General features: G+C 34.1%; 3 protein-coding genes across 3 annotated transcripts; 1 reads left to right on the top strand and 2 right to left on the bottom strand.

Moving 5' to 3' along the window:
- Positions 1-157: 157 nt before the first annotated feature.
- LOC105323514 (glycerophosphocholine cholinephosphodiesterase ENPP6) lies at positions 158-6,873 on the bottom strand. The gene is made up of 7 exons (XM_034482610.2): positions 6,387-6,873; positions 5,453-5,601; positions 4,688-4,850; positions 3,147-3,436; positions 2,536-2,703; positions 879-966; positions 158-698 (listed from the first exon to the last, which is right to left on the bottom strand). Exons 1-7 carry the CDS (start codon positions 6,607-6,609, stop codon positions 475-477), a joined length of 1,305 nt encoding a protein of 434 aa, XP_034338501.2. The 5' UTR covers positions 6,610-6,873; the 3' UTR covers positions 158-474.
- A 948-nt stretch (positions 6,874-7,821) lies between these two features.
- Positions 7,822-14,329, top strand: LOC105337285 (glycerophosphocholine cholinephosphodiesterase ENPP6). The gene is made up of 7 exons (XM_034482608.2): positions 7,822-8,340; positions 9,175-9,332; positions 9,841-10,006; positions 10,479-10,765; positions 11,896-12,072; positions 12,239-12,353; positions 13,506-14,329. The coding sequence occupies exons 1-7, from the start codon at positions 8,082-8,084 to the stop codon at positions 13,679-13,681; spliced, it is 1,338 nt and encodes a 445-aa protein (XP_034338499.2). The 5' UTR covers positions 7,822-8,081; the 3' UTR covers positions 13,682-14,329.
- A 16-nt stretch (positions 14,330-14,345) lies between these two features.
- On the bottom strand, positions 14,346-20,407 carry LOC105337286 (tetraspanin-18). The gene is made up of 8 exons (XM_011441942.4): positions 20,278-20,407; positions 19,016-19,080; positions 18,440-18,658; positions 17,780-17,854; positions 17,547-17,657; positions 17,152-17,385; positions 14,895-14,978; positions 14,346-14,589 (listed from the first exon to the last, which is right to left on the bottom strand). The coding sequence occupies exons 2-8, from the start codon at positions 19,073-19,075 to the stop codon at positions 14,500-14,502; spliced, it is 873 nt and encodes a 290-aa protein (XP_011440244.1). The 5' UTR covers positions 19,076-19,080; positions 20,278-20,407; the 3' UTR covers positions 14,346-14,499.
- Between the last annotated feature and the right edge of the window lie 1,770 nt (positions 20,408-22,177).

Here is a 22,177-nt window from a genome sequence, read left to right as displayed (position 1 = left end):
AAAGTTATATATCAGCGGTCAAATATGCTAATGTTAAACCCGAAGTATATATGCATCCCTACCGAACGAGTTTGTACAATTATGTTACAGTGTACGTGTGAAAGTATTTGCTTTCTTCGGGAATCTTTTGAAAAAGATATTAATTGAATTAATGTAATAAAAAGCATACGATACTTATATTTAGAATAGAAATAAAACATACATCTAAATATACATATCTAAAAAATTACATTAAAAACTGGACATATTCGGAAAATATTACAATTAATTCTACATTAATATTTTCAAAATTTTCACATCTGCAAATGTAAAGTGTCAGTCAAAACTTTGTAATACATGTATATTACATAATAAACATCAACAGAGTTGGCATTTCATTCAAATTCAATTGCAATTCTATTTATAAATTGGCACATGAACGAAAAACGAAACATTCATAAAAAAAACCACACAAAACAATTCATGCAGCGTTAGTTAAAGATAATGTAGCCTAAACATAGTTGCAAAAATGGTAGTCAGTATGAAAAGAGTTGAGATTCCGTTCTTTTTTCCAGCAGATGTACCATCTTTGATCATCATCTCTGCAACATTGCTCCAAGTGCCATTATGGGCGTTAGGTTTGAGTCCAAGAATATGGCACATTATTTGATAGAGTTCAATAATAGCAATGGGTTTATTCGTAAAATTCCCTTTGAAGGCTAAAATGAACAAAAAAAATTACAAATTATAGAGCACTGAATTAAGATTTTTAAAAATATACAACCGTATATCATTTTTACGTAATATGGTTGCTTTGTTCATCAATAACATGTATATCTAATATGCGAGTAAATGAAAGCAAATATGAATGAAATATTTATGTAATCATTTTTTATCACCTGGTCCAACGGCGCGAAAAATTCCCCTCATTTCTGGATTCACATTGTCGTATCCGTGCATTCCTTTATATGACGAGAAAGTTATGTCCTGTGATAAAAAGGACATATGTATTATATCTGCATAATTATACATGAAACTAGTTTAAGTTTTCTCATTGGCAATATCTGGTTTGTGTAGTGTAAGTGTATAATTCAGGTGTGGACAAATATAATAAAAGATATGCCCATGACTTTTACACACAAAAAAAAAATCTGCTGTAACTTTGAAATCTGGCATGGACACTTAAGGTCATAGTACATTATTTTCATACAAACACTATATAAGAAAGCATGAGCCTGTTAGAGCTTCAAATGAGAAAATAAAAGTATTATTCTGAACAAGACTAGCAAAAATCTTGACTTTGACTTAAAAGTAAGTTGGAAGATTGACTCAACCTACAATCTACTTTAAGAACCATGCGCGGATCCAGTATATTTTCGTAAATTTTACAATGTACATTTATTTAACTAAAGACGTTTGATTTTTCTAGAGAGGGAAAAGGTCCGGACCCCCCAACACCCCCCCCCCTCCTCCTCTAGATCCGCGCCTGAGTACATATTACATCCATGAAGCCTAAACTTTGATACTTTTATATCAGCACTAAAATATTCTCGGAAGTTTCTGACGTCATCGTGTGCAGAATGTCATTTAGGAACATCATTTTGTGTATCAACGGCTGATGCATACGAGTTGTATGCCTTCTTTATTTTCAAATGTCAGTCGAAAAAACGAAATTATAAAAACAGGCTTAAAAAGACGAATAAGTTACAGTATCAATAAAATTAAATACATACATGTAATTTTAAAACCAAAACAAGAAATAAGTGTGAGGTGGGCTCATTTTTTTTTAAATTTCCAATAGAATAGATAGGGAGATTCATGCCAAAGGCAGGCACGTAGCATCAGGGGGGGGGGGGGGGGGGGGGGGGGGGGCGGGGGGGGGGGCCTGGCCCCCCACTTTTTCTCGCAGCAACAAATTTTTTAAAATCTACATATAAAAAAATGAATTATAATGGAGTTGGCCCCCCACTTTATTGGAAGTAAGTAAAGAATTGATATGAAGATAAGGAAATGAGGAGTGAAATTGAAGTTAGCCCCCCCCCCCCCCCCAAAGGATTAGGAATTTCATGATTTGGAGGGAAAAAACTTTTGGTAGGGAAGAATTTTTTTTTTGGAAGTATAGTTTAGTTTATTCCCCCCCACCCACGGATTAGGATTTTGAAGATTTTTGGAAACTTTGAATTTCCTTTTTTTTTTTTTGCTTGTCAAGATTTTTTGGATGGGTCTGGCCCCCCCCCCCCCACTTTCAAAAACGATGCTACGTGCCTGAAAGGTGCCTTTGTAGCCCACGCGATTTTACATTTAAATTCATTTACATACTTTTTGAACAGAAAAGTAAGAGCTCATGACCATGAGGCGAGCACTAAAGAACTTTAAACTAGGTAACTGAGTACCTTTGTAAATAGGTTAACATTGCAGTTTACGGCCAAACCAAAGACATTTTGACATTATATGATTGATAAATGATTCAAAATATTTAGATCTAGCAAATAAAATGTCTCAATAAACTCTAAAATACATGAATAAACCATTATTTCAGTTGAAATACAACCCTACATTGCATTCGCTGCAAATCCACGGCGCTTTGATGAGCACTCCTTGGTCAGCCTCTATAACTATCGGGGCAGTGCGAGGGTGCCTCTTCAGGAAGTATCGGTCCGGAATAGACTCTCTTTTGTAGACTGTAATGTTGGATTTGTTTGCAGATATCAAGTCGTTGTAAACCTATCAAAGAATAGCAACGTCAAAAAAGGCAACTGCCTTGGATGTCCTTGGTTTGTTTTTAATTTGTTTGCTTGGGTTGTCCCAGTTTATGGTCATTTATTTACCTTGTACGGAAATTGTCTTTGCGAAACAGCAATAAATTTGAACATGTGGTCTGTCTGCGTTATCAAATGAAATTACATAATAGCCTTTGATTTTAAATCTTTTTCTCCAAAATGAAAGATTTTGACAAAAGCGGATACTAATTTACAAACTTATTAAATAAGAAGCAAATAAAATTTATAAAAAGCATAATTATAATATCCAAAGCTTATACATGTAGTAGTCAATAACCCCCCAAATCTCTATATCTTTACGAAGGTTCCATTCATATATTCTTTAAAGTACTTTTAACTTAATACTCAATCTGATAAAGTGATAAATCTGAGGTAGAGAATGCAAACCTTTTCAAGCTTTCCTTCCATTGGCCAGATGCTAACGTATGGCACTTCCGGTAAGAGTACCTTAATGTCTTCTGAGACATAAGCGTTTGTGATGTCAACAGTCTTGGTGACGTTTGCCATACCATGGTCAGAAAAGATCATGATATTGACGTCATTATCCAGACCCGATGACGTAAGACTCTGTCTAAATCTGGCTAATCTATCGTCAATTTCTTTTAGCACTTGAGTTAGGTTTTGAGATTTCACTCCAAATTTATGCCCATAGTGGTCTGGGGCCTCCAGATATATGCCTATTCATAAATCACAGCTAATGAAAATCAAGCTTATAAATTTTGTCTTTTAATAAAAATGAGTAGATAATTATACTAGAATTGTTTTCCAAGCTCTGTCAATGATGTTAATGTTTAATTACTTTTAACCTATATCAAGTTCCTTAACTGATTAACAAATAAAAATTATGATAATTTATAATTTAAAGGTTTACGCAGTGGCATACATGACAGTAAAACTAGTTTCGATTTCTGCCTACCTTTAAACATATATCGCCACACAAAACCAGGCTATATATTTATGAATTATCATGTGACGATAACCTTATAATAATTGTTATAAACTAGAGTTTGACCCGTGCGTGCACGGGTTGACATTGCATATCGGACATTTACGAAATAGGTGTATCGACACACCTTATTATTGACATTTATAATGCTATTAGTTTCACTTCACTTTCCTTAGTTTCAATAATCTAACTGTCAGAATGCCTCCCTTATACCCGTAATGTAGCGGAAAATTGCAGAATCGCTCCGGAACGATGTTGGAGAAAATTAATGAAGTTGCCTTGAAAATAATAGTCAAATTCATCACAACAAACCTTTTTGAGACTGCTAATACCTTTTAACTAAAAATTTTAATCCATAGAATGGAAGAATTCAACACCTTTTCACCAACGTACACGTATTTTCTTTGTAAAACTGGGTCCGTAGGACATTATTCATTTTTACGATAAAACATATTCTATCTTTACTCCTATTAAATATAATGTGACTTTTTTGCATGTAATCAAATATTTTTTTGTCACCACGAAGACAAAAGTAAGTACTTAGTTGAAATGTGTATTTGTTATTTTATACTTTCTCTCATAAGAAATCATTAATATATATGAACAGAATATATAGCAAAAGTCCAATGAAAATTTACCCGTATTTGTATTACCATCATGCAGATGTGATAGTGTGGAAACATAAACTAAAGATCCCGTTAGCGTGAATGTATTGCGCATGTGCAAGATTGTAAAATCCAAAAAATCCAGGTGATTTCCGGGATTTCTTGAGGAATTTTCGTTGATTATTAATTAACGAAGCTTAACTGAGAAAAAATAAAAACAAATTGGTAATCTTCAAGTACCAATGATGTTTAAAATATATAAAACAAATGACAGTATTCTTCCGATTTCTCGGTATTAAAGACCAAAAATTCGAGTCTATTATTTTAATATAGTAGTATAGATGTTCCAGCTTCACAATATAATTATAATACTATACCGATTAAATCAGCTGAGTTATTTTTCACTAATGCGCTGGCCTGTTGAAGGGAATACTCAAACTGCGGAACCAGACTCAACTCATAGTGCTTGCAGTAGGTGGGATTGACCCCTCTTATGGTCACCTCACAGCCCGGCCAGAAGTAAAAGAACGACTTCTTTCCCTATGAATCATACAAACAAATAGAAACATAAACGATGATCTTCAATATATATAATGTAACAAAACGAAGAACTAGCACATAATTCGAAACTAATTCATTTACTTAATTTAGTGTAAGAGACTTAATTTCAATTGGAAGATGCCAAAAAAGCGTGATTGTAACAAATATAATGCAATAGAGCCACTGACAGTTCGAGCTATTTGAAAAGGCTAGTATATTGACTGGATGGTAAATGTAGATAATGCGATGAACTTGAAAATAGACAAAACTCTTAGATTTGTTACTTTTATCCTTCATATTTCATAGAGAGTGGTTGTTTTAAACATGATTTTTCATTGTGTTTACCAAAAATTTAAGCCCCGTTACACCCTATGAAACAAAGATATTGTTATGAAACATCATTAAAAAAAATTCATATCTTGAATTCATAAACCTTTAGGCACCTTTCATTTACTAGATCTTGACCTTAACGTCTAGATTTTTTTAATCAATTTCAGGTTTAGGTGAGTAATGAATTGCAATATTTATAGGTGAAGCTTTCGGCGGTGGGTATGCACGTGTTATCAGATCAATGTGGTAGGAAGTATATTAAATAAACTTGCCCTCTTTTCTGCTGTAACCCACACGGGTTCTGCATCATCCCACCACAGCGGCAAACTCTGGTCCGGATTAGCACCAATCAGGAAGCTCTTGTTTTGATTAACATCATACATGTAATTTCCTACCATTCCGTGGGATTCACAATGAAGACCTGTAGATATACAGTATTATTTTAGTTTGAACATGTTGTTAAATGTGAATTACTATGAAATATGAATCAAGGTACTAGGAAAATAAAGAAAGAATATTTATAAAATCCTAGGATATTCAAAGGGCGTTGATGCAACATTTAAGGAGGCTGGCAGGTCAATAAATTAAACATAAGGCCCCATGATCATGAATCAAACTCAGACTTACGTCAAAATTTTACACTGCTTAATGCCTATTGATTGAAGACATTGACAAAATCGAGATGCTATGAAAAGGGACTTGATATAACGTTGTCGATTAAAAATTTTAACCGTCATTTTTTGATAAACGATTTTTTTATGACTAAATGAAATTTGAACTTAAGTCTGAAATTTCTTCATGATCCTAAAATTTAAATTTGTCTTAAAGTTTTACATATGATATATCTGGCCATAAACTAATATTTAGTAAAGAAGAAATCTGAACATGTTAACTTTCATCATTTTCCTACCTATTATCTTTAAACAGAGCTCTTCTACTTAGGGAGACCAAAATAGTCTAAAAATGGCCTCGATCATCAAGCTCTCTTAAAGCAGGAAACGAAAAGGGAAAATGAATATTTCCAAAGAATGCTCTTTACAGCATATATCGCATTAATTACTAATTTAATGGTCAAATGATAATTTCAGTGAAAAAAATGGCGTCCATGTTTGCATTTATTAACATTTCTCGAACGTAATGGCCCGAGACGTTGCAGTAAACAATGCAAGTGAATAATAAAAATTAAATAGGTTTCTATAACCGTACCTGTCATGGCTGAGTAATAGTTGGGATAGGACAATGAGGGATAGTCAGGTTGCATGTAGTCAACTTTCACTCCGTCTTTGGCCATTTTTGCAAACCCTGGCATGTCCACATGATCGAAATAGTCCCATCGGAACCCATCCATTAGAATTACAATAAGTTTGGAAGTATACCCGACATAGGCACAGGAACACAGGAGCACGAACGTGAAAATAGCCCTATCCATAGCCGGTTAATGCCTCACCTTCAACACACTTTAATAGTCAGGAAACGCAATCTCTGTCGACCTATATCGCTTGGGTTTTGTTGATGGAAGCTACGGATTTGAAATTGTTCCGTAATATTGCAAATGATTGATACACCTGGGGCTCCGACCTCGTAACATGAAGCATGCTAAGAGTTTGACTTAAGTAGGGTCATAAGCTAATTAGGACTGAGTGTTTTCTTGTCCCAAGAGGTAACAGTTGTTTATCTATACTTCAGGTAACATGCACCTGGTGCACCTTTTTATGACCCACATATTTGTACAACTCGCATGAAAATATTATGAAAACATATACTGAAAGAGTGACATCCGCGGATCCAGAAATATTTTTGTTTCCGGGGGAGGGGCGGGGGGGGGGGGGATATCTTAGTTTGCCGGGGGTGGGGGGGGGGGGGTCCGAGGCATATATTGGGTAATTTTACTTTGTACCCTGACCCCCTTCCCACTCTAGATCCGCATATAAATGAGTGTTATAAATTTGTAAGTTCAAAGACTTGAACTTCTTGAAGGTATTCTGTATGGGTCATCTCGATCATTTGTGTACATATTTGGTGCAGAGGATGAAATCACTGACATGCCAAGGATTTTCACTATTTTTTACTTACATGCTGCCATAATTCATAACATACTCTGTGAAACAAACCCACAAATCATTAAAAAAAAAACCTATTATAATCGCAGCAAAGTCACCACGCGTCGTTTTCCCCCAAATGAAAAGAGAGATATTTAGTAGAGTATATTAACATGTAAATGTTTTAAAATAATGTTGCGTTGAAAGGTTGAGTTAAGAAATGTAATGATATTTGAAAAGTGTGATATTCATTAACATCAACTGCAAATATTCTGATTCTTTTCTTAATTGGTTCCAAAATGTTGATAGTGTTTACTACTCATGTTCGAATTCCAACCTTTTAAAAGCTTTTTCTTTCGCAACGGTAAATAAATCATAAACAGCCAACATTTTTCATTATTTTTTAACCACTTATAGAACAAAACAATTCTCCCAAAAATCAAACAAACCAAGAAAAAAAATGTATTTTTTGTGACTAAAAAAACCAAGATGATATTAATGCTTCGTCGAGTTAAAAAAAAAATCAAGATGGCATTTATGCTTCATCGTACTTCCTTTATTTTTTTATTTGTTACATTATCGATCGCAAAAAACAGATAAAAAACATGGCGAGTTTTATTCAGATGATCAATGAATGCCAACATTAAACGGGGTCAATAATTTATCGTACAAAACAAGTATTGAAACAGGAACTTCCTACACTTCCGCCAAATTTCCGACGCGGGTACAATTTTATGTTGATAATGCGCTCCGTAAAATATAACCTCTGTCACCTTCCTTGTGTCATTGTACATGTAGTCAGGTGAATGACAATTGTGATTATAGGACTGTGAATCCTTGGTTAAAGAACCGTTGGACGGCCATGGTGCTGTATAATAATCTCTCCGGATTTTCACGATGGATATTTTCAATAGTGTGTTTGCACCTGCTTTTTTCCCGGAACACGTCGGGATCTCGTCTGCTTGTGATACTCTTGGACGGATTCCGATGGGATTATCTGGAACAAGGTGGGCACATGCTGCCTGGGTTTGGAAGCATTCTTCAGCGCGGTGTGAAGGCCGAATACATGATACCTGTGTATCCAACGCTGTCGTATCCTAATTACTATTCCATCATGACAGGTTAGAGGTTAAAGGGGCGTGGTCACGATTTTGATCAAAAAATATTTTTCGATTTTAATGTTTATAATGCTTCTGAGAGGCATTTTTAATAGGCGACCGAAATTTGAGTGTCATTCGTTGAGTTATATATGCGAGTTACATAGCTTAGAATTCTTTGCTATATGTAAACAATCCTGTTTACATTTTGAATTTTGAAGTGAAAATTCCATATTTAGATCAAAAATAAATGTATGTTATGAATGAATAAGAAGATAGACAAATCCGCTTGAAAAAAGATTTTTTTACTGGCATATTGAACATATGTAAACAAAAACAGAATTGTGAGCCCTGTGTCTTGCTGAAAACTCAACGACTGTCTCTCAAATTGTATTTGATCATTAGAAATGCATTCCTAAAGCATTGTAAATAATAAAAACAGAAAAAAAGAATCTGACCAAAATCGCTACCATGAATCTTTAAATACGTACCTGATAGGTCATCTATAATGTAGAAACGATAACACTTGATAAGTTTCAAGGTTTGCATAGTTGTAGCTCTTTTGGTTTAGAGATAAGGTCAGTGTTTTACCTTTAGTTAACCTCGCCGTAACCTGATCTGTAGATACATTTTATCTCCAGAAAGACCAAGGAGTCCGACTTAACCAAACTAAGACCCGTGCGAATGTAGACCCCCCCCCCCCCCCCCACACCCTCCGAAAAATTCAAACTTATTAAAATTACATAGTTAAGTTATTACCCCTCCCCCAGCAAACAAAAATTACTCTCCGGACCCCGGGGAGAATTCTCTTGACCTCGCATAAAGATGAAGACATGTTCTTTGTTGTTACAATTTCAGGTGTCCATACAGAAAGTCATGGTTATGTCTCAAACCTCATGTTTGATGAAAAACGCGGTCGGAACATTTTCATGGACGATGCTAACTTTCCCAAAGAGAAGCACGAGCCTCATTGGTGGGACGATGCTGAACCACTATGGGTGACCGCAGAGAAACAGGTAATGGCCTGTGGATGGGGGTCAGGTGTACTTAATATACTGATTGGCATTTTGATGCGGCTTTCTTTATATTGGGTGATAAACATAAACAGTATCTAAAATCATGTTTTTGTATCATATGCATATATGTCTTTGAAGCATACAAAGCAGCAAGATATGCAGGAATTATAAAAGTCTGGGTTGGTAAAAAAGACAGACATAAGATACTCTAACTTTTGAAATTCTTTTTGTTTTCTGTAAACCAATTTTTATTCGCAACGGCTTTATTACGCAATTAACCTGAGATAAACTGGTTTGCAGCGACTATCCTTCGCGACCAACCAAGTCTGATCCACACCCGTGTTGTAATAGCAACCTTGTTCGCGGCGAGAAATATGCGCAAATTGAAGTTCAACATGGTTCACATGTATATGTAGTTTTCATGATGAATTATAATAATCAGCATTTTTTTGGTTAGAATATTGACTTTTTTTTTTACAAAACTGATGACAATTATTATCATTTTTAGGGTAAAAAGACATACTTTTACTACTGGAGGGAGTGTGATGTTGCCATCAGGGGAGTTAAGCCTACGTTTTGTCTACATAGACCAAAAGTGTCACAAATTCAGGAAATGCAGTATTCAATCCAAGAATCGCTCAATCTATTTCAAAATGGTTCTGCGGATTTTGTTGGTAATTTGAGATGTTAATTGATTATTTATATACTTTATTTAATTATCAAATATACATGTAAGTGAAGATTAAAGTTGATTGAAATCTTTTAAATCTTTAAAGTTTTTTTGCCAAAAATTGGCCGAGAACACATACTTATATTTTTTTATGAATTGATTCATAATTATCTCCTCTGTTTTTGTGTTGAGTATGATTAATTTCGTCTGAATCGTTTAAAAGTTTGGAGCATAGTTTTGTAATGCGTTTCTCGGTTAAAATGTGCATTTTACTATATATTTCATTGAAATGGCGTTGCTTGATTTTATTAATGACACTGTATTTGAAACACGATAACATTATTACCGCGCAGACGAATCTTAAATAAATTTTAGAAATAAAACTATAAAATCTATGGATCACGTGGACAAATTTTCAAGGTAGGTTTTCTCACAGGCAGGTAAACCCGCGAGCTACCTTAAGCATTTTTTTCTAGGGATATACATTGAAGCAGTGGATCATTATGGCCACAGATACGGTGTGGGTTCCAAAGAACTTAAGGATATGATCAAGAAAGTTGATGACGAGATTTACAATCTGATCAAACAAATGACGTCATTAGGGTTGGATGACGTCAGTCTGATGGTATTTTCTGACCATGGAATGGCAAATATTCAAGAAACGGTTGATTTATTTAAAACACTAGACATGGAGGATGTGACAGCATTAATTCCCGAGGGATCCACGGTGAAAATCTGGCCAAAGCCTGGTTTGATTGACAAGGTAAACTAAACTCGAGTACTTGTGTTCTCAGTTGACAATAAATTTGTATCAATCGTCATCATTAAAATTTTAGAATCGAAAAACTCTTGATTTACAAAGTAAGTAACTAGTTGGTTTTGGTTTATTATAATATATCTCAATGTCGTATCTGATTTCATTTTGTTTATGGTTTCGTAGTTTTATCACAATTTAGCAAACCCAGACAATAAACACGATGTTTAACAAATAAAGCAATTTTTAATTTCATCACTGTTTTGTCGATTCTTACATCGATTACATTTTGTTTATATTCAGGGTTTAATTTGAGGGCGTTTGACTACATATAGCAGCTTTACCTCACTGAACCATTTCTTTATTAGCTTTGGATTAGCTTTCAGAAACTTCCTCTCTGCGGGACCATAAAGCCACAAATGTCATTACTGGGAAGCACTTTTAATTAGATTTGCCTGAACTTTGTTTGCAATGTATGTTTAAAGAGGCATGGTCACGATTTTGGTCAAAAATTATTTTCCCGGTTTTTTTATGTTTACAATGCTTCAGTAAGTCATTTTGTAATGGTCAACCAAAATTTGAGAGTCAGTCGTCGTGTTTATTAACGAGAAACAGAGCTTACAATTCTTTGCCATGTAATCAAAGCTTTATTTACGTTTGAAAGAAGTGAACATTTTAGTTTTAGACCAAAAATTAATGTGATAAAACGCTACAGGTACCATTTATTTATAAAATACGCTCAATACGAAGGAGAACAGAGAGAAATAAGCTTGAAAAAAAAATGTGTACCGGTATATTGAACCAATGTAAACAAAACCAAGGTACGAGCCTTGTTTACATGACAAAGAATTATGAGCTCCGTGTTTTGTTTATAATTCACAACTGACTCTCAAATTTTGGTTTATCATTAGAAATGCATTTCTAAAGCATTATAACACTAAAATAGACAAATGAAATTTGACCGAAATCGTGACCATGCCCCCGTTAAAGGAAATAGATTTATTATTTCTAAGAATATACTTTCATCTTAGTTCGTTTTCAAGACATGCATGCAAAAAATTAGTTAGTCTATCAATGTGTTACTTTTTAACAATATTTATTCGTCAGATTGTTCAATAAATCTTTAAATTAACCATTAGATATACGACGCTCTCCAAGAAGTTGCCAAGAACGGTAAAATAACGGTGTACAGAAAAGACAACATACCTGAGCGCTACAATCTAAAGGGCCATTACCGGGTATCCCCCATCTTTGTGGAGGCAGATGAAGGGGTGTACATCACCTCGCCCTGTAAATGTGTGGGGTGTCTACAGTGTGTAAGTGGACGATTCATACCTATTATAAATTCCAAAGATGGCAATGCCATTGTCATCACCTAGGCATTAAATAAAATTGATTTGTTTTCATATGTTGATTGTAGTTTCAACTTCCAAGTGGTGAATGTTTAGAAAATCAGTCTTCATGTTTTCTATTTTTGTTCAGAATATCGTTTATACCAGTATTCCTCGATACGATGGCACTGATCAGATGAAAGGGATGCATGGCTATGACAACGCTGACTCTGATATGAGAGCCATATTTCTGGCCTCTGGACCGGGTACGTACAATGTGATTTATATTCTAAAGTAGATTCAGCTTAAAAATATCTCATTCATCTGTTGCCCATTCCCATATAAAATGAGGGGAGATTACAAAGTGCAAGTTCTCTCTCTCTCTCTCTCTCTCTCTCTCTCTCTCTCTCTCTCTCTCTCTCTCTCTTCTCTCTCTCTCTCTCTCTCTCTCTCTCTCTCTCTCTCTCTCTCTCTCTCTCATATATAACAGCATTTGTAGAGAAAGACAATTACAACTAGCTATGGAATCCAAGGCCATATTTAGTTTTGGTAACATGATTAGCAAGTATAAATTGTCCAATGATAGTGTCCCCCCCCCCCCCATATCCTCGCATGTACATTTAGCCTTCACTGTTCCACATTCTCTTTTTTCCATTGTATTGGAAGTTGTATCGGTAGTTTATACCGAGCGCAGCGAGAGGCGGGCGAAGCCCGCCTCGCGAAGCGAGGATTAATGGTAACACGTATATATAAGAAATTCATTGAAAAATGAAAGTTGAATCAGGGGTACTAAGGCCAAAATAATTTTCTTCCAGCCATGGGCGCCGCCATATTGGCAGCCATTTTGTTTTTAAAAAGTTAACTCGATCATTATTTGACCGGTACTTATCGATGTTTGTTGCCCTAAACTCGATTAAAATGTTCCAGTATTTAAATAGAAGGTAATTTGAATCAAAAGAAATAAAAGAGGACACCGAATAAGTTTCAATAGTGCTTCAGTCAAGAAACACGACTAGTTCTATGTATGTCTTATCAAATTATCAGATGGAAAATAAAAACATTAATATCAAGGAACTGATCTTTTAGATACTGAATAAAGTATTCAATTTTATAACTGCGGCATTTATATGAATTAAATTGATAAACAAGTAAAGAAGAAATATAAAAAAGTTCGGAATAACGTAACTCTCTTCGGCTAATTCCGAAGATAAAACGTGTATTACGTTTGAAACATGACGTCATAATGTAGACTGAGCACGCGACGTTTCGTTAAACTTTGGCTAATGCTTTGAGTAGTCAACCAGGCGGATCCTACTGTGTTGCATTTCAAATAAATTTTATTCTACAAAAATCAAACTGCACTGAGTTAAATCTGCGCTCGGTCCAACGGTCACACCGTTTACATATTAATTTTCCAGGTTTCAAAAAGAACTTCGTCAGCCCACCTTTCTATAATGTCGAGCTCTACCAGCTGATGTGCAATATTCTGGGGGTGAATCCTAACCCACATAATGGAACCTGGTCGAAAGTATCCCCCATGTTGCTAAAAGCGGAACCGGAGCGTTCAGATCATACCATTATGCAAGAACTGTGATTGTAGACTGATAAAGCACGAAGTTCGTTGATAAAGAAAACTTCGAAACTTGTTACATACCGGTATTAAATAATTTATTTGTATCATTTTGCCAAACGTGAAGGCTTTTCTATTTATTTGCATTCACGGTCAGTATATCTAAAATAAGATTTACACCTTTGTCCAAGAACACACATTATTAAAGAAGCATAAACGTTCACACAAATAAGATTCGGTTTCTTTGAAATTTACTTTGCTAAAAATCGTATAAATAAATTAATATATTTTAATCAATAAAAAAATAAAGGAATCTTTATAACGAAATTGTTTATTTTGTTTGAATGTACCCTTACACTTGCATTCATGAGTATATATCGAGACTGCAAAGTACACGTCTGAAAGTACACCAGAAGAACGGAGAAACAGTCCGTTATTATAACTATCTAGTCTTGTGAGAATGGCTGGTTGACAACAATTCTAAACGAGTCATCTATGCCATGCTCGTACTTTGTTGTATTTAATTCGTTGAAATTCTGTTTATTGATAACGTTATTTTTGGTTGCATTTGTAAAATTAGTATTTGATGAGCTGTACTAATTTTTTTTTTAATTTTTTTTCAAAATCAACAATTATGTAATAATTTATAGTCAATAAAAAGATTAAAATCTGTACTGTGTCTGTTTTAATTTCTCTTCACTGTTAAATTCATGTCAACAATATAACAATTAAAAATAAAATATATTAACAAATTGCGTAAAAAAATATTATGATGAGATTCATGACGTCATTCCGATTTCGTCATAGCGGTCAGTGTACATCTCATATCCGGTGCACTAGTACTAAGCTTTGGCGGCCTTTTTCAAGCCATCTTCATCGTCAACATCACTGTCCTTCTTTAACAAACAGCATGCCGCTACTATACCGATCAGCTGAAATTGGAAGTGATCGATAAATTCTAAATTATAGATTTGATATAAAAAGTGGGAACAGTGATTTATTTTAACATTCGAAAAAAAAAATGCAGATGTAAATTAATATTAGATTGCAAATATTGACTCTTTCATGACAGCTGTTGACAGTAACGACGGTCTATTTAATCAGATTAAACAGATATTGCTACAACTTTGATTGTCAAGAATTAGAAATTAAATGAAGTAAGTTTCTTCATTTGTTTTATATGCTACAGTAACATAATTACATGTATGCATGTTATATGATGACTTAATTCACACACCTGTAACAAACCAACGCCTGCTGCTATTCCAATCAGGATATAAAGATACGATTCAAATTTAGACTGTAGTTGATCATAGCATCCCTGAAAGGAAACAGCTTATTATTATTTGCCATATTTTTGTGATTATTCTTTATTTTCCATTTGTTGCATAATAAATTTTAGCCCCTCCCCCATCCTTCATCAAAAAAGGTAGACTGTGGAGTTTAGATGTGAAATCATTACGCTTTAGACGTGGCTATTAGATTAATAGTATTTCTACCTATAAAAATGAATATATAGCTACAACTTTTACAAAGAGACATTATACGTTCATAAACTGTGCTGCTTCTGAAATGCACATCGAGTATTAAAGGGGCATGGTCACGATTTTGGTCAAAAATTATTAATTCGATTTTAATGTTTATAATGCTTCAGTAAGGTATTGGCAACCAAAATTTGAGTGTCATTTGTTGAGTTATAAGCGAGTTACAGAGGTTACAATTCCTCGCTCTGTAAACAAAGCTGTTTACATTTTGAATGTTTGAATGTTGAAGTGAAAATTCCAGTTTTAGACCTAAAATGAATGTGTTAATCGTTAGGAACTGTTTATTTATGCTTAAAAAGAATAAGAATATAGACGAATCATCTTGAAAAAGATTTTTTACTGGTATATTGAACATATGTAAACAAAAACAGGGCACGAGCCTTGTTTACATGACAAAGAATTGTGAGCCCTGTATCTTGCTTAAAACTCATCGACGAGGACCCAAATTTCATTTGAACATTAGAAATGCATTCATAAAGCATTGTAAAAAATAAAAACAGAAAAATAAAATTTGACCAAAATCGTGACCATGCCCCTTTAATGTTGAATAAAAATCCATACAGTTACTAGTATTTTATTTTACTTATAATACCTACTGTTCAATATACACGTTCAGTTTATAAAAGCACTTTGTTGCTTTTCTATTTGCATATGACGGTGGCATTTCATTGTCTGAATCATACTACATGTAGAAAAAGAATGTCTGCCATCTGGGCTATATTCACTTTAATAATTTTCATTACTTGTCATAATTAATGATAATTATGCTTCTGATTTAATGTATATGTCCCTGCACGTCTTCATTTGTGCATATAAAGTTTACAATACAATATAATACAATACACCGAGACTTCGTTAATTTACATTAGGCCTATATTTGATCTGATAATTGAAAACTCAGTCACATTTCACTGAATAAGGTCCAAGGAATTCCAAAGGATGGCGAATCATGTTCTATAGGAAGATCAAAAGTTGCAATTTGTTTGTCCTTAGCACAATCAGCGAGCACGTTCAATGTCCGTAAAGGTCCGGTTATTTCCGTTTTAACCGTTAGCATCCATATTTACATTCAGTGTACATTTCCCCTTATGTTTGCATTGGAAATCTGCGACGTTCATCTTTTGAATACACTTACGCTATGAGCACAAATATAAACGTCATCACGCCTTTTGAGTATATTTATATATTATTTTAAAATTAAATAAAACGTTCAAACTTACGTCACCAATTTGAACTAATGGAAAATGATCGTTAAATTAATTCTATTTGTCAATAAAAAAATATTTTTTGACAAAGTTTCTGGTACTTTGTTTTTACACGTAGTTCCGGAAGCGAACTAAATATCAATCTCAACTTCCCGAGCCTGCCGGAAAGGCCCGAGAAGTTGCGATGGGTTAAATATGACTGTTCCATGTATGTTTCATATCCCTGACTAAGAGCGTATATAATTATGGCTTAAAACCGACGATACACCAAATATCGGTACACATCAGTATGATGTCTAACGCGCGGTATCCAATTTGTCTGCACCGCTTGGTGTGTTATAGGACCAGCGACTTCCAAAAATAAGGATTCAATGCTTAATTGATTTCTGCCTCGATACACGCACTCTGACTAAAATCATCTGTTTTGATAGACTGGTATGCTATCAGACGCGTATCAGAGCAGTTGACTTTAATCAGATTGCAATACGCTGATCTGTAGAACCTTCAATATACATGTACGTGAGGACGACTTTCACCAACGTAAATTCAGCATGCCACCGTTTATCCTTCCGCCGGGCGTCTGTAAGCCTTTTTACGGTGAGGTGAGAATGGGCCAATAAATTAATGTGGATCAAAGTCTTAAGGGGTTATAGTTTTTTTTCTTTCGAAAGAATAACTTACTTTGCAATTTGGTTGTAAAAACCGAAGAAGATAATTGAAATGAAATGAGGGTGTGAAGTTTTACCTGATTGTAATAAGAGTTGGCTTGGTTAATTGGACATTGGTTGTTTGTCATTGAGTTGTAAAAAGTCGTGACGTCTGTAGGAAATGCGTCCTTGTTGGAGAACTCGCAACAAGTGAGGGGTATTGTGGCAGTAGCCACGGTGTAGCTACCTCCACTCTGGTAGACATAAGTGGTATTCCAATTGGTGACCGTTGAGTTAAACTCTGAACCCGATTCAATTCCACAACACTCCAACTGAAAAAAAAATGAATTTTTTTTGAGGGAGGTGAGTGGGTTTTTTTAATTTTATTTTTTGGGGCCTGGCAATTTTTCTTCGTTTGTGTGTTATTTTAAAGACAATTTTACAATACACGATATCGAGAATTATAAATGACATCTGATTATAATCTACCGACCAAAATGAACGTCAAATCGAAAGCCAAGCTGAGGAAGTCTGACGTGTCATACGGGCCTCTGTATCTCGTCTGCATCAAAGTGTTCAGATTTCCTTTGGCGTATTTGTCAAACTGTAAACAAAAGCAAATGGTTTTTAAATGATATTAAAAGATTAATTTTCGTGAAGATTAAGCTATCTTTACTGATGTGTTCCACCAACTGTGTCTCTTGTTTGACCGGAAGTTATACTTACGTCACTTTTGTAAACAACTGCCAAGATGCAAGCTGCAGCTTCCACAGCGAAAATCAGTCCGACGATTATCGCATACTAGAGTGTAAGAAAACAGGAGTTACGCGTGCATGCATATCAGATAAATATTTTAATCATGTATAACAAAAATATTGTTTAAATCAAATTAGATAAATATAATGTCTGTTTTGTTTGTGGCATTGTGAATACCCGTGCCCCTGAACTATATATATAGAAGTAAGTAATACTCTAATCATAGCTGTGGTTCGGACCCTCCCTCTTCTAACAAATGATCAATTCCTTTCCTTTGTGTTTAATATAATATGATTTTATATGATGATCAATTTTATAATAGATTTAAAATTCACTGGAAATGTAATTTTTTTTTTAGAATTCTAAAGAAGTCTAGACATTGAGAATAAAGATATAGTTTTGTTGTCGTCTTGTTTTTATAATTGATAGGTACAATGCATATATACTTTTATAGATAACTCCATGATAATGCAATGCCATTGTTGCCTTAAGAGTTACATTTCTTTGATTACACATACATACAAGTCGTGTTCTATAACTTCTGAATATGAGCTCGTTGGTTTTAAGCAAATACATGACGACTGACAATTCTAATAAAGTAATAACTATCTTATAAGTGAACAGTTTTACCACTGTGAGCATGCATTTGTCTCTTTTCATGGCCCCGCAACATCCTAAGAAAGCCACTAGAAACACGAACCCTCCTCCAGCAATGAGGGCATAAGCGGCCGATTCTAGCAGGGACGGGACGTCAAGACTATCTGTGTCCACACTTCGAGTCAGAACAAGGATTTGATTCTTGTCCACCAGGACATATATCCCCAAACTGAGGCATGCTGCACCAAACAACTGCAAAGCAACAGTCAACACACTGGTAAAAGTAATAGCGTTGATTTATTTCAAAAGCTCTTATATACGTGAAAACTTCAAATAATATTAAAATGTTCATAGGGAAACTAAACTTCTGAGAACTTTTTAATCTCTCTATTTATAAAAAAAAAATTTTGGGGGTGATCAAAGAATGTATAATGACGTTCAGTTATTGGATTTTTTTTTCTTTTTCTGCAAATTGAGTTTCAATACATGATCGAGAGAGAGAGAGAGAGAGAGAGAGAGAGAGAGAGAGAGAGAGAGAGAGAGAGAGAGAGATTTACATGAATAAGAGTATATGAACATTCGATATTTATGTTTATTAAAAACAATTACCAAAAAGAAGGTATTAAAAACAACCAGGAAAAACTTCGAGCAGCAATTACCACACCCCATTATACCTGTAAATAAATAATAGCAGCATTATAGGAAACATATATCATTCTCATAATTCATAATTTAAATTGATGTTGAACATTTTTCGGTATTTAAACTGACCTTTTCAAAAGACATTTTGTAATATATGAAAGTTAAGCTTTCAAATTAAATCTTAAACGCAAATTCCAACAAAAGGCACCAAGCCTAAAATCAAACAACCTGTTCTACATTTTATACTTAGCATACCTTTAATGCTACATGTAACAAATACATTGGTACAGTGTATATACTAGACTAAGTATAAGTCTAATGTGCCAAATCATGAAACTCAGTTGTAATTGCAGCAGTTGTAATTTAGTAGAAGTTCTTACAAGTAGACTGCAATCGTGTTTTTTTAGGCTTCGTGGCAATAACGTCAATTGAAGAATTTATAACAGGAAATGAAATCTCTACGTCATTACTATAAATTCGAAATAATCAGAAAATTGGGGATCGAGAAACATTTTTCCCTTCGAACATCTACATGAGTAGATATAACGATGATTTGATTTGATCAAACGAATTTTGTACAGAAGATGAAACACATACCAAAGGATGTAGATATTTTAACATAATGTACATGTATACATGAACAGGTGACAATTTAAACAATACCATTCAGATAGAGAACTTAGTTTTACATAACGGATACTGAAATAATCGTAAATTGTTATTTTTTACAATTCAATTTAATTCAAATTATTTCACCCAAACCGCCAACGTGACGGTACCTGAGGTCCAAAATAGATAAATATTTTTAAATAAGATACAATGTCAGATATCAGTAAAATTTTTAGAAAAAAGCAAAATTTACAGTCACCCTGCGGCTGGTGAAGGAAGGGGGGGGGGGGTATAAGTCAATAGTCGATGTGACATTCACACTGCCTGAGTGAACGATTTTACAAGCAAAACAGATAAACCACAAAACAACATGTAATAATATAAATTACCGGAACCTCTTGATTGGTACGTTTTGATCATAATAAATAATAAACGGTTATTGTAAGCTGTTTATCACTACAAATTACACTTGATCATTCACCTCTATATCTCAGACTTAAACAACAATTAAAGAAACAAAATTATATATCTATTCTATGAAGATTTTCAAAAACATCTTTCCAGATATACCATTTCCTGAGCAAATTAATAGAAATATTCTTTAATTTCGGTTCACTTACCTCTGTTTCAATTAACACTTCCAAAATGTCGATAGAAAAACCCCGAAACTTAAAACTCGCCCCACTGTCAAGGGGGATTTACAGAAAATTAAAAAGTTTTGGTCCGAGACGAACAGCTATTTCACAAAAGAAAGACAGTAATGGTACTTGAAAACGTGTACCAATATTTAGAGAAAGACTTATGATGTCGACATGTTGTTTTTAATTTTTATTATGAACGGTGAACATAAGGCGTAAGTTCCAATTGTTAGACTATTTAAAAAACCTAACACGCTGTATAAATTGTCATTTTAGAATACGAAGGTAAAGAAGGCTTTTATTGTTTAATTCCTCATTTAATAGTAAATTCAAATTTTTCATGCATTGGTGCAAGTATGAAAATTACACATAACGTTATACATTAAACCTTTAATGCGTCTTTATTAAAGAATTTTGATGAAAATGTTTCGATCTGGATGCAAAATGTTCTTTTCTCAATATTGGCTTCTCATGTTAAAAATGTTAATAAGAAAATAATTTCGTCAATACTTTTTCAAGAATTTATTAGTTTGAATTTTGTGCGATAATGATATAAGTAATCTTATTGATTACTTGACATAATTAAAAAATACATGTACAATACGAAAAAATATAAGCACGTTGTTAAATTTTTTCAAGCATTGTTTTTCAAATCATTTCCACTTCCATACTCGATATACATGTATAAAAGTGTATGTGATTGATGAAACACTAAGTAAAGTGATAAGTAAGAAATAATATGTGAGTGTTGCTTTTAATTAAGAAAATACAGAATCTTGCCACATTCAATCGTTCAAAGGTATAAAACAGTGCCGTTAAGGCTCCCTTTGAGTTAAAACAGCGCAAAGACTCAAACAGTTGATATTATTTCATGCGTGGATCTAGAGAAGGGACAGAGGCGTTGCCAGTGGCTGAGGGTATGCTTTAGGTCCCGGCCCTCCCATCCCCTCGTGAAAATTCCCACTTATCTAATTCACATTGTAAAATTACCGAAGATTGGCATCGGACCTCCCCTGTAAACAAAATTATCCCGCCAACCCCTTAAAAAGAAAATCGGAATCCGCGCACATATTAAACTTTATTAACAACCTATAATTCTCTTTCAAAATGGTCCTAAAATGGTTCGAATGCATTTGTAATTGAATGGTCACGAGACAGGTTGATGTCAAGAAATCCCATCAGGAAATCCGAACAACATGGACGGATCGTAACCTACGGTGTGAATAATGTCTGATGGTCGTGAACATTTGATTTAAATAACATGAACATTTGTAAGGAAAAACCTGATACTATAATATATGTATGTGTTAATCTTAAGCACGTTGTTAAGCTTGTGCGATTTTGTTTCCTCACAAAGCCTTTTTTCTGGCCCAACAAAAAATTCCAACACTTAAAATTCGTGTACTGTCTGTTATTTGTAATTCGATGAGTTGTCAATTTTTAAGAAAAAAAAACCTCAATGTGAGATCAGCTTTAAATAGTGTTTGTAAATGTGTTATTATTTTTTTCGAGTTGAAATTATCAAACACAGTGTTTTAATAGTTTGAAAATACAATGATCAACTGGGCATCTATAATAATATTATATCATAGAATAGGCATTAAACCTTTTCTTCGTTCTTCTACATGTATTTTTCGATTACTCATGGCCATAAACTAATTACATACATGTATGTAATATTCTCACCTAGCATTCATGGCGGACTCCTTTTACTTGGAGCCGCCGAGTAAGTAAACTAGTTATAATTGTACACGCACTTTTTGTAATTAATGCTCTTCTTTTATCTATACATAGACTTGTGACTGACCAAATGCAATATCCAAACGACTGTTGATGAGAAAACGTGACAATACCTGCCAAAGTGCACTGTGCTACATGCTAT

Source organism: Magallana gigas, chromosome 3 (assembly GCF_963853765.1).
Source record: "Magallana gigas chromosome 3, xbMagGiga1.1, whole genome shotgun sequence".
NCBI lineage: Eukaryota > Metazoa > Mollusca > Bivalvia > Ostreida > Ostreidae > Magallana > Magallana gigas.
This window is presented reverse-complemented; position numbering and strand designations above follow the sequence as displayed.

What these genes read in the sequence shown, in the direction of transcription:
- LOC105323514 (XM_034482610.2), bottom strand. Translation starts at nt 6,609, where the DNA reads ATGGATAGGGCTATTTTCACGTTCGTGCTCCTGTGTTCCTGTGCCTAT. An exon ending in TGGAAGGAAAGCTTGAAAAG is followed by an intron (nt 2,704 to 3,146) that starts GTTTGCATTCTC and finishes ATTCTTTGATAG; the next exon opens with GTTTACAACGACTTGATATC. An exon ending in GGATTTGCAGCGAATGCAAT is followed by an intron (nt 967 to 2,535) that starts GTAGGGTTGTAT and finishes TTTTTATCACAG; the next exon opens with GACATAACTTTCTCGTCATA.
- LOC105337285 (XM_034482608.2), top strand. Translation starts at nt 8,082, where the DNA reads ATGGTGCTGTATAATAATCTCTCCGGATTTTCACGATGGATATTTTCA. An exon ending in TTACTATTCCATCATGACAG is followed by an intron (nt 8,341 to 9,174) that starts GTTAGAGGTTAA and finishes TTACAATTTCAG; the next exon opens with GTGTCCATACAGAAAGTCAT. An exon ending in AGCCTGGTTTGATTGACAAG is followed by an intron (nt 10,766 to 11,895) that starts GTAAACTAAACT and finishes ATTAACCATTAG; the next exon opens with ATATACGACGCTCTCCAAGA.
- LOC105337286 (XM_011441942.4), bottom strand. Translation starts at nt 19,075, where the DNA reads ATGGGGTGTGGTAATTGCTGCTCGAAGTTTTTCCTGGTTGTTTTTAAT. An exon ending in TTTTTAATACCTTCTTTTTG is followed by an intron (nt 18,659 to 19,015) that starts GTAATTGTTTTT and finishes GTTGCTTTGCAG; the next exon opens with TTGTTTGGTGCAGCATGCCT. An exon ending in CCAACTCTTATTACAATCAG is followed by an intron (nt 14,979 to 17,151) that starts GTAAAACTTCAC and finishes GTTTCCTTTCAG; the next exon opens with GGATGCTATGATCAACTACA.